This window comes from Eumetopias jubatus, unplaced genomic scaffold (genome assembly GCF_037043125.1).
Source record: "Eumetopias jubatus isolate StellerSeaLion01/CBP00866 unplaced genomic scaffold, mEumJub1_p1.0 scaffold_2, whole genome shotgun sequence".
Lineage (NCBI taxonomy): Eukaryota > Metazoa > Chordata > Mammalia > Carnivora > Otariidae > Eumetopias > Eumetopias jubatus.
This window is the reverse complement of record NW_028274808.1, coordinates 121,696,337-121,712,369: the sequence shown is the minus strand read 5'-3', so window position 1 is coordinate 121,712,369 and position 16,033 is coordinate 121,696,337. Positions and strand designations below refer to the sequence as shown.

Below are 16,033 nucleotides of genomic sequence, written 5' to 3'. Positions count from 1 at the left end.
GAGTCCCACATTGGATGTAGAGATTACTTAAAAAAAAATAAAGTCTTTGGGGGGTGGGGGGATGGGTTAGCCTGGTGATGTGTATTAAAGAGGGCACATTCTGCGTAGAACACTGGGTGTTACGCACAAACAATGAATCATGGAACACTACATCAAAAACTAATGATGTAATGTATGGTGATTAACATAATAAAAAATTTAAAAAAAATAAAGTCTTTAAAAACAAGTAAATAAATAAATAAATAACCCACTTTCCACTAGAGTATGGGAGACACTGGTTTAGATCACATACTCTGGAGCCAGACTATCCAGGTTAGAATCCCAGCTCTGCCATTCACAGTTGTATGATTTCAGGCAAGTAAAACAGAGCACCGAATAATGGATAATAATGTCCAATTTTCAGTAGCACTTCCTTATATCTACCCCCTTCCTTGCTTCACTGTTTTTTCAGTTGAGTTAGAAAAGACCATTTGTGGCCTAAAGAGAAATGTAAATGCTATCATGGCAAAGATAGTTGCAATTATCTCTACAAGTTACTCACCTCCCAACATTTCAGTAAACTGAAGGCACTACATACATTAAATACAAATATGAAATAATGAAAAGAGTAAGCAAATAAGAACAGAAAAGAATGGTGCTTTATGACTTTTAAAGTGGTAACACCCACCCTCACACTTCATCCAAACTTTAAGTTTTTACTTGATAGGTAACATTTACCAAGCAGTTACTATCAAATAATGTGCTACATATTTTTATATACATTATTTCAATATTTATATAATCTCAATATATTCAATCTTCATAGTACTGTGAAACTCTCTGGTCTTTAAATTTAAGGGCTGGAAGTTAACGTGGCCTAGCTGTATTCTACATCTGAATCCAGAACTATCACTATCAGGATTCACAGCTAGGGACACCATATGTCCTGGTTTTACCTGTTTATTGTTTCAGGGTATCAACAGAATCTTTGTTCACTCCCAAAAGTGCCCAGAGTATATAAGGTTATCGAGGTACTTTCCAGGCCACATAACCCTACAGTATGTACTATGCCTTGTGCCAGAGCCTCAGCCTCAATACCTTCACTATCTTGCAAATGTATGCCACTGCCAATAAACTAGAAAAAAAGGCCATGAATGGTACACCTCACTCCCAACACACACACAAACTCCCACTATGAAAAAAAGCAAGTAAATGCAAGTGATCAATTATAGTGAGTTTTTATTATTATGTAAGACAGCATACTAAATGCCTGTATGGCCAAACACCTCAAAAATACAGGTAAGTATAAATAAAATCCTCTCTTTATGGATACAAATAACTGGAAAGAGAATTCTATCATTTCATACAAGATATGTAAACAGACCTCAAGATATATTACTCTTCCCTTTGGTCTCCAAACATTCAGTTTCCAGGTCTCTTTTTAGCAAACAATGCATTTCCCCAGCACCCTCCATATGTAAATTAGTGTAATTTAACTAGTACATAAGAACAAGTAGTTTTACCGCTTGCCTTGTAAGGAATAAAAAAATTGGTGTAAACACTGAAAATTACCACAAATAATTAAATCAGTTGTCTTGGTTGTTAAAAGTAGTATCAGCTAATCCCGCATCACTCATCACAAAAGTGGAGGCTGTGGATTTTGCAGGTCTTCTTCCTTGTAATAATCAAAATAGTGACCTTCATGCTCTAAACTAAAACACGGAAGTAGAAAAATAACATATGCAGATTTAGCAAAATACAAACCTTTTCTTAAAGCACTGCTAAAATGGAGAAATTTTTTTCATGTTTTTCATTCCTTTACATTAGTGACCATTGATCAGTGGTCACTAATCAATATACAGTATACATCAATTCTGATTCAAAAGACAGTACTTTTTAATATTCTTTTCAAATGATGTAAAATGGCATCTATACAACAAAAAAATACTGGAAGCTGAGGTACAGAAAGGAAGAGCTGTGATTTGTACAAATTGTGTCGTATCTTAAGTACTACAAAATTTAATAGCTGTTCAATCTATTTAAGGAAAAATAACCTAGTTACCTGACTAAAACTGATGACTAGCAAGCACTACACTTTCCAGTGAACAGAGCTGATTAAGTTTGCAGCTCTATAGCTAAAAATGGTTATTTCTGGATAGACAACAAGATATACTTAACCACATTTTACTAATATTAAAAAAAAAAAAATCCCTACAGGCCACACTTGAATTTTTGACCTTACGGAATACAATTTTTAAAACTTGGGTGCGTGTATCTTTAACTCTTTACTAGAAAGATCTGTAGGCATCTTGTTTCATTTGAAATCTGTCAACCAAATTACTCTCCACATCTTATGTAGCTTAGAAGATCCCAAATTCAGAAAGGAAAATGTGATGGTAGACATAAGAAATAAACATGTGTGATCTAGAATGGTAACAAGGCTAATGATAAAATTTAAATATCGGGCGCCTGGGTGGCTCAGATGGTTAAGCGTCTGCCTTCAGCTCAGGTCATGATCCCAGGGTCCTGGGATCGAGTCCTGCATCGGGCTCCCTGCTAGGTGGGGAGCCTGCTTCTCCCTCTGCCTCTGTCCCTCTCTCTCTCTCTCTCTCTCTCTCTCTCTGACTCTCATGAATAAATAAATAAAACATTTTTTAAAAATTTAAATATCAATGCTACTTAAACCAAAGATTACCAAAATACTCAATTTATAACAACTAAGGAAATTTATAGAAGTTAAACATCATATACAAAATTAAAAAGTGCTCCAAATAACATTAAGGTGATGTTAGGACAAGCATTTTCACTGCACAAAATTACACTGGTTTCAGTAACAAAGCATTTCAGTTATTCTTTAAAGCTTCATAATTAGAATTTGAAAGGCAAATATTTTGCCTACTGATTCTTTTTAAGTTTATTTCTTTTAAAATTATAACTAAAATTTAATGACACTGATTGAAATCTTTAGTCCCAGTTAAACAAGTAAGCAGTTTTTTTACAGCTGAATTTTCTAAATTCTACATGTTTTTTCAAAGTTCTATAATGTTAAAAGTTAAAGATTAAAATTGTGATCTTAACTATAGTTTCTTTAAAAGTAATCTCTACACCCAATGTGGGGCTCAAACTCATGACTCTGAGATCAAGAGTCGTATGTTCTACCAAACTGAGCCAGCCAGGCACCCCAAAACAATAATTTTAATAAGAAAATTAGAGTTGTCCTTTCATATTTCAAACATTTAAATTATCTTCTGAAAGAAATCAACCTATATTTCTTTAAAAAATTATAAAACTAGGGACAGTTTCAAATGTCCCCAGGTTTATAGATTATATCCCTCCACTAACTGAGCTTAAGTTAATGAAATACAAGCTTCCAAATATAAAAAGAGCTATGTTCTTTAACTCAGTAATTATACTTCTAAGAGATTTCTTCAAAAAAAAGTACCAGGACACTAACAGTTTTGTCTATTTTATGTTAGTAAATAAAAAGTACAGTCAACATATATCAAAAAATACAACCAATAAATAAGAGATGTATTATGGTGTTCACAATATAGGCACTAAATGTGATGCTTAGAAAATTATTTTAAAATGCTAATGTAAATGTGGGAAAAGGCAGATTACAGAACTGTACAAACAAGGAGCACTTTACTTTTCTGGTGGAGGGGAGGCACTTTTTAAGAAGTCCTAAATAAACTATGGTACATCCACACAATGCAATACTGTTCTGCACAAAAAGAAATGAGCTATCAAACCGTGAAAACACATGGAGGAATGATAAACGTATATCACCAAGTGAAAGAAGTCAATCTGAAAAAACCACACGCTGTACAATTCCAACTACATGACATTCTGGAAAAGGCAGTAAACATGAGAGTATTAAAAAGATTAGTGGTTGCTGGGGTTAGAAAGGAGGGATAAAGAAGCAGAAAACAGAGGATCTTAGGCAGTAAAACTTCTGTATGATACTACAATGTGGTAAATACGTGTCATTATTTATTTGTCCAAACCCAAAGACTGTACTACACCAAGAGTGAACCCTAATGTAAACTAGAGACTTGAGATGATGATGTTTCAGTGTAGGTTCATTTGGTGTAACAAATAACAAATGTTCCACTCTGGTATGGGATGTTGACAGTGGGGTAGCGGGGGGGGGGGGGTGCACCTGTGCATCCAGAACAGGAAGTATACCAGAACCCTCTCTACCTTTCTCTCAATTTTGTAGTGAACCTAAAACTGCGCTAAAAAATACTCTTATAAAGCAAAAGAGGGGGTGCCTGGGTGGCTCAGTCGTTGGGCATCTGCCTTTGGCTCGGGTCATGGTTCCAGGGTCCTGGGATCGAGCCCCGCATCGGGCTCCCTGCACCGCGGGAGGCCTGCTTCTCCCTCTCTCACTCCCCTTGCTTGTGTTCCCTCTCTCGCTGTGTCTCTGTCAAATAAATAACTAAAATCTCTAAAAAAAAAAAAAAATAATAAAAGCAAAAGAGACGTCTAGGTGGCGCAGTCGCTTAAGCCTCCAACTCTTGGTTTCAGCTCAGGTCAGGACCTCAGGGTCCTGAGATGGAGCCCCACATTGGGCTCTGGGCTCAGTGTGGAGTCTGCTTGAGATTCTCTCTCCCTCTGCCCTTCCCGTTCATATGCCCGCTCTCTCTCTCTCTCCCTCCCGCCCTCATAAATAAATGGAAAAGAGGTATGTATGTATGTATAAATAAATAAATAAATGGAAAAGAAAAGAGGTACAAAGAGATGAGGTAAGAAAAGAATCCACAAACAAGTAAACCAAAATATTACCAAGGAAAACCTAGTTGTTGGAATTATAGATGACTTTTACTTTCTTCACACAGATCTAAATGTTCCAAATTTATTACAACAAAATTATACTGAAACCGAATATATACTTGAGTCTACTGGACTGAGCAGTCTGTTTCAGTGATCTGTCAGTCCCATTTACACCAATACCACGTTTTAAAAAATTAACTGTTCAATATTTTTTTTCTTATTGTAGGGCAAATTCTCCATTCCCCTTTTCTTCTTCAAAAATTTACTGCCAATTCTCATTTATTTATTCTTTCAAATAAACTTTACAATCATTTTATAAAGCAGGAGCTTGCAAACTTTTTCTATAAGGGGTCAGAGAGTAAATATTTTAGGCTGGTGATCTTTCTGTCACTTATAATCTGCTTTATTTTACAACCCTTTGAAATACAAAACACATTCTTAGCTAGCAGGCCACACAAGAACAGCCCTAAGGCCAGTTTGTGGACCTCAGCCCACTACAAAGATTTTGGCATTTTGATTCAGTACATACTGAATTAATTCAGGAAAAATTAACATCTTCCCAATATCAAGTATTTCCCAAAAGCAAATTATGACTTTGTTTACTAAAGCCCTTCATTGTATTCCTCAGTAGAATTGTATAGCTTTCATTGATAAATCCTGCAAATTACTTACTAGGTTTATAATTTCTGGGCACTTGAAGGCACTGGTACCTGGGTACAGGAAAGCAGCAAGTTACTTGCTAGGTTTATTATTCCTGGCACTTTTTACCTAGTTACAGAAAAACTGTAATACTGTGTTTTATGATCAGAATGCAACAATAAGTTACTTTTTAAGTATCATGCTAAGTGTTACTTCTTTACTTTTTTTGCTATTCAGTAATTCAGTAACTTTAAGCTCAAAGGAGAGCTGGGTTAAGCACTCAGAAGTGTCCAGCACATGATAGTACAGTACTCAAATGTTTGAATAAATGAATGATTTTCATTTTGTTCCTTCTCAAAATCCCACTAAAACGATAATAGAGATTTTTTTCTAGGTCCACAACTATGGGAAGAGCAAGGAAAAAAAGAAAAGAGCTGGAACATAGACGGACAAGTGGTCACTAATCAATATACACAGCTAGATCCTGAAAGTCTCAAAAGCTGGCAGCACCTTTAGAACTGAGAGTGAAAGGAGGAGGTAAATTAAAGAGAATATGGCGACAGCTATTGAAAAATAACTAGATCCCTCAATTTCCTCCCTCTACCTTCACAGGATTGCTGCCATGAGTTCAAAAATAAAAAAGAAAATAAGCAACTTGGAGGGAAGAGGCAGGGAAAAGAAAATGCCTTCAAAAATATGTAGAGAGATATATATATATATCCTCAAAAGGTTAAAATGTGGGGCGCCTGGGTGGCTCAGTCGTTAAGCATCCGGCTTTGGCTCAGGTCATGATCCCAGGGTCTTGGGATCAAGCCAAGCGCCGCATCGGGCTCCCTGCTCTGCGGGAGGCCTGCTTCTCCCTCTCCCACTCCCCCTGCTTGTGTTCCCTCTCTTGCTATGTCTGTCTCTGTCAAATAAATAAATAAAATCTTAAAAAAAAAAAGTTAAAATGTTGCATCACAATTATAGGAAATTATAAAGTGAACATAGAGAAGAGAAGAGATCTGGAAATTAAAATTATGACAGAAAGCCCTGAAAATAAAATTTCCCAGAAAATGAAAGCAAGATTTAAACTTAAAAAAAAAAAAAAAAAATCAGAGAACCATGCTAGGAGATCCAGTATCTGAATAACTGTTTCAAAGAGGGGAAAATCACAAATAAATCTAAAGTGATGAATAGGAGTTGCCCCATTAAAAAAATGCAATGAGTACCTAGCCCAGTGGAGCATGTCATTGTGAAATGGGGACAAAAAAAATTTCTCCGTTGAAGTAGAACTGGTCACACAAAGAAGAGAAAAAAGAAAAGTAGCCATTAGAATATCTGACTGAACAGCCACAACAGAAGATGACCTGAAATAATGACTTTTAAAATTCTGAAGAAAAGAATTCTACACCCAGCCAAACTACAGATATGACATTGTTTAATAGGCAAGGTCTCAAAAATCTTTAACTCTCATATATCTTTTCTCAAAATATTACTGGAGATGTGATCTACTGAAATGAAACAAGAAACCAAGTAAGACAACAAGGGATACCAAGGAAGTCAAATGAGAGGGAATCAAGAGCATAGTCAAAGACAGGTGTGCACCAGATATAGAGAGCAACATCCAGATTGGACCAATGTGATTCAGGCTACATTCTTCATCTGATGGCTATAATGATCAAGATGCCTATTATTCTACCCTTAAAACAAAACAAAACAAAAAAAAACAAAACACTGATTGCCATGGTTTGTCTGGCCCAGACTTTTATCTTTACTTAACTCAGTTTAACCCTGTGTTAACAAAGCTCCTTTTCTCTTTGTGCCCTTCCCCCTGAAACAACTACAAATTCCACACCAACTGAGTTCAGCTTTAACCTACACTTAAAACAACACACAAAGACACAAAGCATCTTACTACCACAAACCACTCTCCTAACTGAAAGTTCTTTGCCTGGCCCACACCATAACCTGCCAGATAACAACTGTGGAGTCCTGTTTCCCAGAACATGTTCAAGATCTTGCCCACTGGTTTCCCCAAGTGGGGCTTTAGTAGAGATTCGAGGAAGGTGAAGCCATCATAAAGACACGATGATGTCTTAAAGTGATGAGTACAAAGGTCATCTATTTATTACTCTAAAACTTATGCACATGTGTATCTTTTATGTTTTTTATATAAATTTTTCACAATTAGAAAAAGAGGTGTAGTTCTAAAAAAAATTATAGCCTGATAGCCAACTATAGTCCCGAAGTGTTTTACCTAATCAGTAGTTTCTAAATTTTCAATTTACTGGCAAAACATTTACCTTTCAGCTATACTACCTCATGTATGGAGTATTAGAAGGCTATTCACCATAAACTGAATTGGTTGGAAATTACCCAATGTATAGAAATACAACATAGAAATAACTATGTTTAAGACCAAACCATGCAATACATACCATCAGGAAAAAAAAGGGAAAGGTTTATGTGCTAATATGCAATGCTCTAAAACACCTATTACTGAGTGAAAAACATAACGTGCCAGATTAATGTATACAGTTGACTAACATTTTTTAAAAAAAGAACATACATCCTTGTTGCCTATATATACATAAATCTCTATGAAAAGACTGAAGTGACAATGCTAGTTGTCTCTAGAAGTGATCTACCTGAATGGGATCAGCTTGAGATACAGACTTCACTATACAGTCTTTCGCACAAAATCTGATTTTCAAACAACATAAAGTACTGCCTACTCACAAATTTTTTTTAAACAGCACAAAAAAGGCTATAGGACAATTCTGATTATCCATACAAGAGCAAATAATTGCCTCTGAAATGCATATGCTTACACCAGATAGGTCTAGACAGCTACACTGTCCAATTTGGTAGCCACTAGCAACATATGAAATTAAATTTCAGTTAATTAAAATGACATTTAAATTAAAGTTAAATGAAGTTTAAAATTCACTTCCTTGGTTCAATCAGTCACAATTCAAGTGCTCAAAAGCCATGTGGGGCTAGTGGCTACTGTACTGAACAGCACAAATATAAAACATTTCCACCATCACAGAAAGTTCTCTTGTACAGCCCTTAGCTAAAAGAATCCTCAAACTGGTTAACAGTATGGATGCATTGGAAAAGGGAACTAGATGGCTGGAAAAGATAGACAGGAAATAGGTTTTTCACAATAAAAAGACAGGACTGGGGCGCCTATGTGACTTAAGTCAGTTGAGCATCCAACTCTTGGTTTCTTGGTTTCAGCTCAGGTTGTGATCTCATGGTCATGGCACTCAGCAGGTAGTCTGCTTGAGATTCTCTCTCCCTCTCCCTCTGCCCCTCTTGCTCATGGGCTTGCTAGCGTGCACTCTCTCTCCCCACAAAATAAATAGATAAATCTTAAAAAAAAAAAAAAAAGACAAGACTGAGCCTGTGCCAGGCAGCATCCTTAAGGGTAGCATCCTTAATGCTGCATGTTAACTCAGTTAATCCTTACTGTACTTCAATATAATTAGTTTCTTTTGTAATCCTAAGTATTTTACTTAATGCATTTAAAAACATTATTCTGACAATGGGGCCACAGACTTCACCGCTAAAGGGATCTATCTGAATTTTGGACCATGAGCACGTATTACTAATTCAAGAAAAAAGTTACTGAGAAAAAAAAATAAAAGCTAAATGGTAATTATCTATAAACCAAAATCCAAGAGATTTTACAATCCTGAACGTTATTAAAAAAACAATGTACAAGTTCAAATGAATGAATAAGAAAAAAAAAGAGAAAAACCTGTATTGCTCCATGCCACAGCCCATAAGTCATTTGGTACATCTTTTCAAAGATAGGAATTTTTTTTAAATGTTTATTTGAGAGAGAGGAGAGAGGGAGAGAGACGGCGTGTGCATGCTTGGGGGAAGGGGCAGAGGGAGCGAGAGAAGCAGACCGCCTACTGAGCATCGAGCCTGACCCTGGGCTCAAGCCCAGGGCCCTGAGATCACGACCTGAGCCTAAATCAAGAGTCTGCCCCTTAACCAACTGAGCCACCCAGGTGCCCCTTCAAAGATAGGGCTTTATATTTAATTTATTTGTGCATAATGATGATCTATCCAGCAATTTTATGCTTAAGGGAGGAGTTTTACTGAAGATAAGGAGTTAAGACTTTTTAGTCTTGAATTTGTTTCTTTTTTTGAACAGAATAGTGACACAGCTTGGGGCCAGGGCCTGGGTTTGAGTTCTAAGCTTGGCAGGAAAAAAAATTACTTGAAATATGAATTTCCCACCTATTATTTATCTCAAAATATTAAGAGAATTAGGGGGAAAAACTACAAGAAAAATGTTTCATCTTTCCATTAAAATATTACATTTTCTTTCCTTAGTTAATACTTGGAAGTTATCAGACTTTGTAACTGCATAAGCTGTTGCCCTAAGAGGACTATGTAAAACCCCATAAAAATTCTTCATAAGAACACTAATATGGGACGCCTGGGTGGCTCAGTCAGTTACGTGTCCGACTCTTGATTGCAGCTCAGGTCAAGATCTCAGGGTCCTGGGATCAACCCTACATCAGGCCCCATGCTTAGCACAGAGTCTGCTTGAGATTCTCTCCCTCGCCCTCTGCCCCTGGCCCCACTTGCGCTATCTCCCTCTAAATAAATAAAATCTTAAAAAAAAAATCCACAGACATTAGTTCACATAAATATAAAAATCTTATTAAGTGTCACTATAATAAGCAGAGCACAGAAAGATTATAATTTCTGTACAGCATTTTATAGTAACAAGTTTAAAACATTTATCTAAAAACATGCAAATATACGTTTTAGCTCTAACAATTACTGCAAAGCCTTGAGTTTCAGAGAAATGGCCTTACTACTATCTTCCTCAAACAACTGAGCTTTTAAGACTAGCAACATTAGGGGCACTTGGGTGCCTCAGCTGGTTAAGCGACTGACTCCTGATTTAGGCTGAGGTCATGATCTCATGAGATCAAGCCAGGTCTGGCTCCGCGCTCAGTGAGGAGTCTGCTTGAGATTCTCTCTCCCTCTCCCCCCACCCATCCCCCACATGCACTCAATGCACCCGGAAAAAAAAGAAAAGACTAGCAATATTATACTGAAACTTTTTCAAAACAACTGCTTAACTCTTAGACCTTTCACCAAAATTACTAACAGTACAAAGGTAGTTATGAATAAATTCCATAATCACAAATTTTTAAAAACTTACTGCACTGTTTTTACTAGGAAAATATTTTAATTGGCAAATCATTTGATTTGACAAGGTCCAAAAATCAAATGAGAAGGGGGAGAAGGGAAGTGACCATTTGCTTTCTTCAGAAATCTATCCAAAATGTTCTGGACCAGTTTCTAAAATATAACCTTATATGTAACAACGTGTTTAGTTCTTGAATTTAGACACCACAGTGCTATTTTCTTACCGTACTTTGGCTTTATCACTGTAGTAGAAAAGAGCCTAAAATGTCCACACATTTTCTTTTAGAGCTGCAGTAAAATACCTAGTAAGTTTATCAAATTAATCTCCCCAAATCCCATAAGGAAAACACATTACATGGCTATTGGAAAGACAGCGTCATGGTTAAGAACACATCCTCTGGAATTTGGCTGCTTTAGTTTGAACTCCACCCCACCATTTACTAGCTGTGTGACCTTGAGCAAGTTAGTCACACGGTTACTTAATCTCTTTGTGCCTCGGTTTCCTCATCTGAATGAAAGATAATAATACCTACCTCATAGGGCTGCTGTAGGATTAAATGAATTAATATATGTAAAGTACTTAATGTGGTGCCTGACATACGTAAGTGCTATATGTTAATTAGTAAGAAATAAAGATCTGCCTACATTAAAAATCACTGTTACAAATAGGCTGTGATTAAAGGTCACTTGTTTTAGATTTAATTTATTTATTTGGCAGAGAAATAGAGCCAGAGAGCATGGTGGGGGAGGGAGGGGAGGGATGGGAGAGGGAGGAGTGGACAGGGGGCCCCCTGGGCAGGGCTCAATCCCAGGACCCTGGGACCATGACCTGAGCCGAAGGCAGATGCTTAACCACCTGAGCCACCCAGGCGCCTCTTAAAGGTCATTTTTAGGGCAATTGCTTAGAACTCTAAATCCATTATCCCTGAAAAGTCAATGCTGGTTAGATTTGTCCTAATGCCACAGAAACTTACTGAACAATGTGACAATATTACAGCTTCCCATTGTTTCTATGGAATAATGTATCAAAAGTTCCAACTGGAGGGGGAAAAAAACTTATTTTCTGACCACGAACCTGAAAGTCAAAAGTGATCCTTTCTTTTTTCTCCAGACACAAACAGGAACTTCTGAAGGAACACTAGTGATTTTTATGATAGGGATAGGAGTGGGAAGAGTATCAGAGGATTGCAGAGCATAAGCTTTGCATTTCTTGACAATGACTAAGGATTGATAATCAAAAAGCAGCTATGTGAATTTCTTATCAAAGAGAGGAAAAGATGAGTATACATGAGTATGCATGAATACACCTGCATGCAACACACTCATGGACTATTAACTTGGTATACCTAGTTTTTCATAATGGACAAACTGTCATCTCTGAATACTGAATTTGAAAATCAAAATCATTGTAAGATATCTTATTCCCATTTTCTCAGCTAGACTTAGAAATTTCAGTCAGGGTGACACAGATATTAAAATTAGACTATACCCCATGCTCTTTTCCACTTCTCTAAGAAGTCTCTATAACATAGATGGAAAAACTCATAGGTACCAGAAGAGCAAGAATATTTCCAGTAGTAGCAGAGAAGGAAAAGTAATTACCATTGCTAAAATAACCATCTCACAAGTTCCTTGTTACATCCAGGTACTCCACTACATTTTTAACCTTATATAAATTGAACAACATATTTTAAATATTGCCTAGAATTTGCTGTCCAAACTGAATTAAGCTTACCTAATTCATTTAATACTATATTCTCTGCAACTTCAGTGTATAAACTAGGACTGCTTTCTAAATTGGATTTGAGTCAAATGATGATGCACAGTATTAATTCAAAGTATAAAATGAAATGAAACTTGAAAATATAAACACCAGAACCAAATTTATTTGGTTTATGAATGAACTTTGATACATGTACTGGGTTCTTTCATTAAGGCAAAAACATATTAATTTGCAAGGTCTGCTTGTCAATCAACAGTCTTTGATTAACCAAAAACAGCCTTTAAATTATATACAACATATCTGTCAATATATAAGCCTTATTCACTTTTAATAAGCTCTTTGCAGTACAAAACATGTTTCTAAAGGGTAAAAATGGAAACATTTGATCAGCAGACTGTCCAAGTTGATTCCAGTTAGCAATTAATGTAGCTTTAAAAATCCAAGAAATACAATGTAAAAACAAATAAAACTGTATACCTTCAGTTTAAACAACAACAAAAAAAAACAAAAAAAACCCTTACCTTAAAAAGAACTACAAGTCAAAAAACAGCCCAATAATGAAGAACGCAGAATGAAGATAAAGTTACAAAGAAACGTTTTGCCACTGGAAGCAAGATGGCCTGGGGAAACTGCCTTGCCATCTTCACTACTAATATTAAGTCTAATTTTAATCTAGCCACAAAGTCTAATTTTGACCTAGCCACAGCTCAAATGCCAAGAGAATAACAGAAAAGCATTGTTTATCCCAATGTTCAAAATTTGCCATATTACCTAAAAAGAGGTAAAATGCTTCCTTTAATTTGCCCTATCAAGCTTCTCAACAAATTTGGTATTTGTAAGCCACATCTTAAAGTAACTGATCTCTTACACACACTTGAAAAAATCAAATATCGAACTGAAAATGACTGATATTTTATGTAATTTCCATAGATAAAAATTCCCCAAATACCTATGAAAGGTGGGACAAGCAGGAAAAGCCATGATTCTGTAAGTGCTTATGATTATACCCTACAGAAAAGCAATAAGGAAACTCACAAGCTAGCTGAAATAGCAATGAACAAATATAAATAAGGCTTCTGTAGGCTTCAGCAGGAATACCTCAACTACAATCAATACTAATCAGCTGCTGTTTAAATCGTCAAAGAATTCTAAAAGACTAACCTGTGAAAAGGGTGCATTAAAAGTACAAAAAATTTGCCATTCTCGCTAAAAATGAACACGTCAATGTATTTTACATACATCCTCAAACTACTACTGGCCTTCCACTTTCACACACTCTAGGTTTTTAGGTTCCCTACTACCCAAATTTAAATGCAGTATCCCAAGTTTCCCTGGGTCAGCACTAGAATGAATACTATACTGTATCACCCACCACATCACTGGGAATTAAGCTCCTTAAGAGTTTACATTGAACAAGGTACAGAATCACATTTTGTATAACTTTGTAACCTAAAGAACATTTGATTTAACCTCCTAAACATAACAGAGGCTATAAATATTTACTGACTCAAAATAGTCCTTCAACACTTTGTAGTTCTGTTCTGTGCGGTTGAAAGAAACTGCATAGCTTTACAAAATCCAAAGGACCTAAATGTTATTGAAACTTCACAGAATACATCATTATTTCGCAGCTTAGAGGTTTTAGCCTTGCCCCTATGACCCGCTGTAATGCTTTTTAATGATACTGGCACAGTAGGGAGGAGAGCAGATCCAGTAAAAAGTTGACATGGGAACTTGTTAAAAGGGAGTATTTTCATATTCATCCTTTACCTTTTTACTTATGTAACATTAATGTTCTAAAGTCAGTTAACTGTATCAGCAAATTAAGAGACAGTTTTGCAGAACATAAATGAAAACTGGTACCAATAAAAAACAAGTAACCAAAGTGAAGAGCTGCCTTAAATTCCGGCAACAAGATAAGGATAGTTCACACCAATGTAATGAAAAATAAGTCTTTTTGTAGTCTACAAACCGTCCATGACTAATTTTTGAGCTAGCTATAAAAGTTTCTAAAAAGTTAAAACAAACTGGTTAACACATTATCAAAACCACAAACTATCATTAAAGATACACAAAAATATCTGGCAACCAAGGTCTAGAATTGGTTCCAAGGTCTTCAGTTGTTAAAATACTCCATTATGCCTCTAAAACAATTTCACTTAGATGTGACATTCCTAAAACAGCAACACAGGCCTGTAAGTTTCAGTGAGCCAGTGCCGGCAAAACCAAACTATGACAAAGATCTCCTCTCCTTTGGGCGGTAACTACCAAATTACTGTTCTGGGATCGGCTTGCTTCCACTAAGTTTAACATGGTGCCTAAACTGAAAGGAAAGAGGCAAAACAGGTAAAGGAAAAATAAACAGAAAACTAATTTTAAAAAGTTAAGTTCCTATTTCCAGTAAACTGTGTCTTAGAAATCTTTCAGACGATAAACGCGCCAAAGAACAGATGGATCAAGACCCATCCGCATTCTCTTGAGACGTGCGCACTGCGCGGAAAAGGATGAATGAATGGAAGACAGGCGCGTGTGAAATGCAGCAGGTCCGGCCGGCAACCAGACCAGCAGCAGCGATCAGTAGGCCTTGCTCCTCCCCCTTCCCTCCTCCATGACAGCCCAATATCAAGCATGGAGGGGAGAGGACAATGTGATCCCCCTTTCTCACCACCACCACCCTTCATCCTACTCTGAGAGCTCCACCGCGCAACACGAGGTTCTCCTCCCCACCCCAAACCTTTCTCGCTCTCCTGCCGCCAACCCCAGCAACTCTCGGGCGCGCTGGAGTAACATGCGCTTGCCCCTCTCGGCTCCCCTCGGCGAGGTCGAAGCTTCTCCTCGCGTGCCGCGGCACCACTCTCGCCCAACCCACCCTCCGGCAACGCGCGCCCACCGGCTCCCTGGCCCACCGGTCTAAAGAAGACCCGCGCGCGCCTCGCACACGAACCCCCAGGCTGGAGCTCGGGAGGGAAGTAGGGACGGAAAAGCTACCCCGGGGCTCCCTCCTCCAACTCATTCCAGGCCGGCTCGCCGCCCACCCTCCCTGCGGATCCCGGCGCCCGCTCGGAGCCAGTCCTGCGCCCTTCTATCCCGAAGACACAAACCCCACACACCAAGCCCAGGGCCCCGATCACCCTCCACCCTAGCAGACCACCTCGCGGATCTGCAGGAGGCGCCGTGCCGCCCCTCCCCCACCCCCTTCCCCCAGCTCTCGGGCCCCCACCAGAACGTGTGCGCTACACGCCGCCGCGGCCAGCCTCCGGGGCGCCCCCAGTTGCCCGCGGAGAGGTCAGGCCCAAGAAAAGGGGGAGGGGGCAGCAAGGGGTAGCGTGCGCGCCGGGAACGCCGTCCCGCGGAGTCCCCCAGTCCGAAGGGAGACGGAGCGCGGGGACCGGTGGGGGTGGGGGCCAAAAGCAATACTCACCGGTTCCACAGTCGCCATCTTAGATCGATCTGATCGCACAACCGCTCCTGAAGGGGGGGGGTGAGAGGAAAAAAAAGAGATTCAAACCGGATTGGCCGGCTACTGTCCACGTGACGGACGTGTCCGTTTGGCCCCGGCGGCGCCTGCGCAAGACTGCGGCTGCGTGGGTAACAAGAGGCTTCTGGGAAGTGGAGTCTCTCTTGCTCACTGTCTCTCTCCCTCTCTCTTTTTTTAAGGGCAAAGAAGTTAAAAAAAAAAAAAGGACTGGTCGCGTGGTTGGTGGGTAAGGTGCGCAGTTCTCGGCGGCGGACCCTAGCGTGCCGGACGGT

General features: G+C 38.4%; 1 protein-coding gene across 1 annotated transcript in view; it reads right to left on the bottom strand.

Moving 5' to 3' along the window:
• EIF4E (eukaryotic translation initiation factor 4E) overlaps nt 1-15,776 on the bottom strand; it is a 41,598-nt gene extending 25,822 nt beyond the window's left edge. The window contains exon 1 of the mRNA XM_028095852.2: nt 15,705-15,776. Coding sequence (XP_027951653.1) covers nt 15,705-15,722 — 18 coding nt within the window. The 5' untranslated portion in view covers nt 15,723-15,776. The remainder of the gene's footprint in view (nt 1-15,704) is intronic.
• Nucleotides 15,777-16,033: the final 257 nt, after the last annotated feature.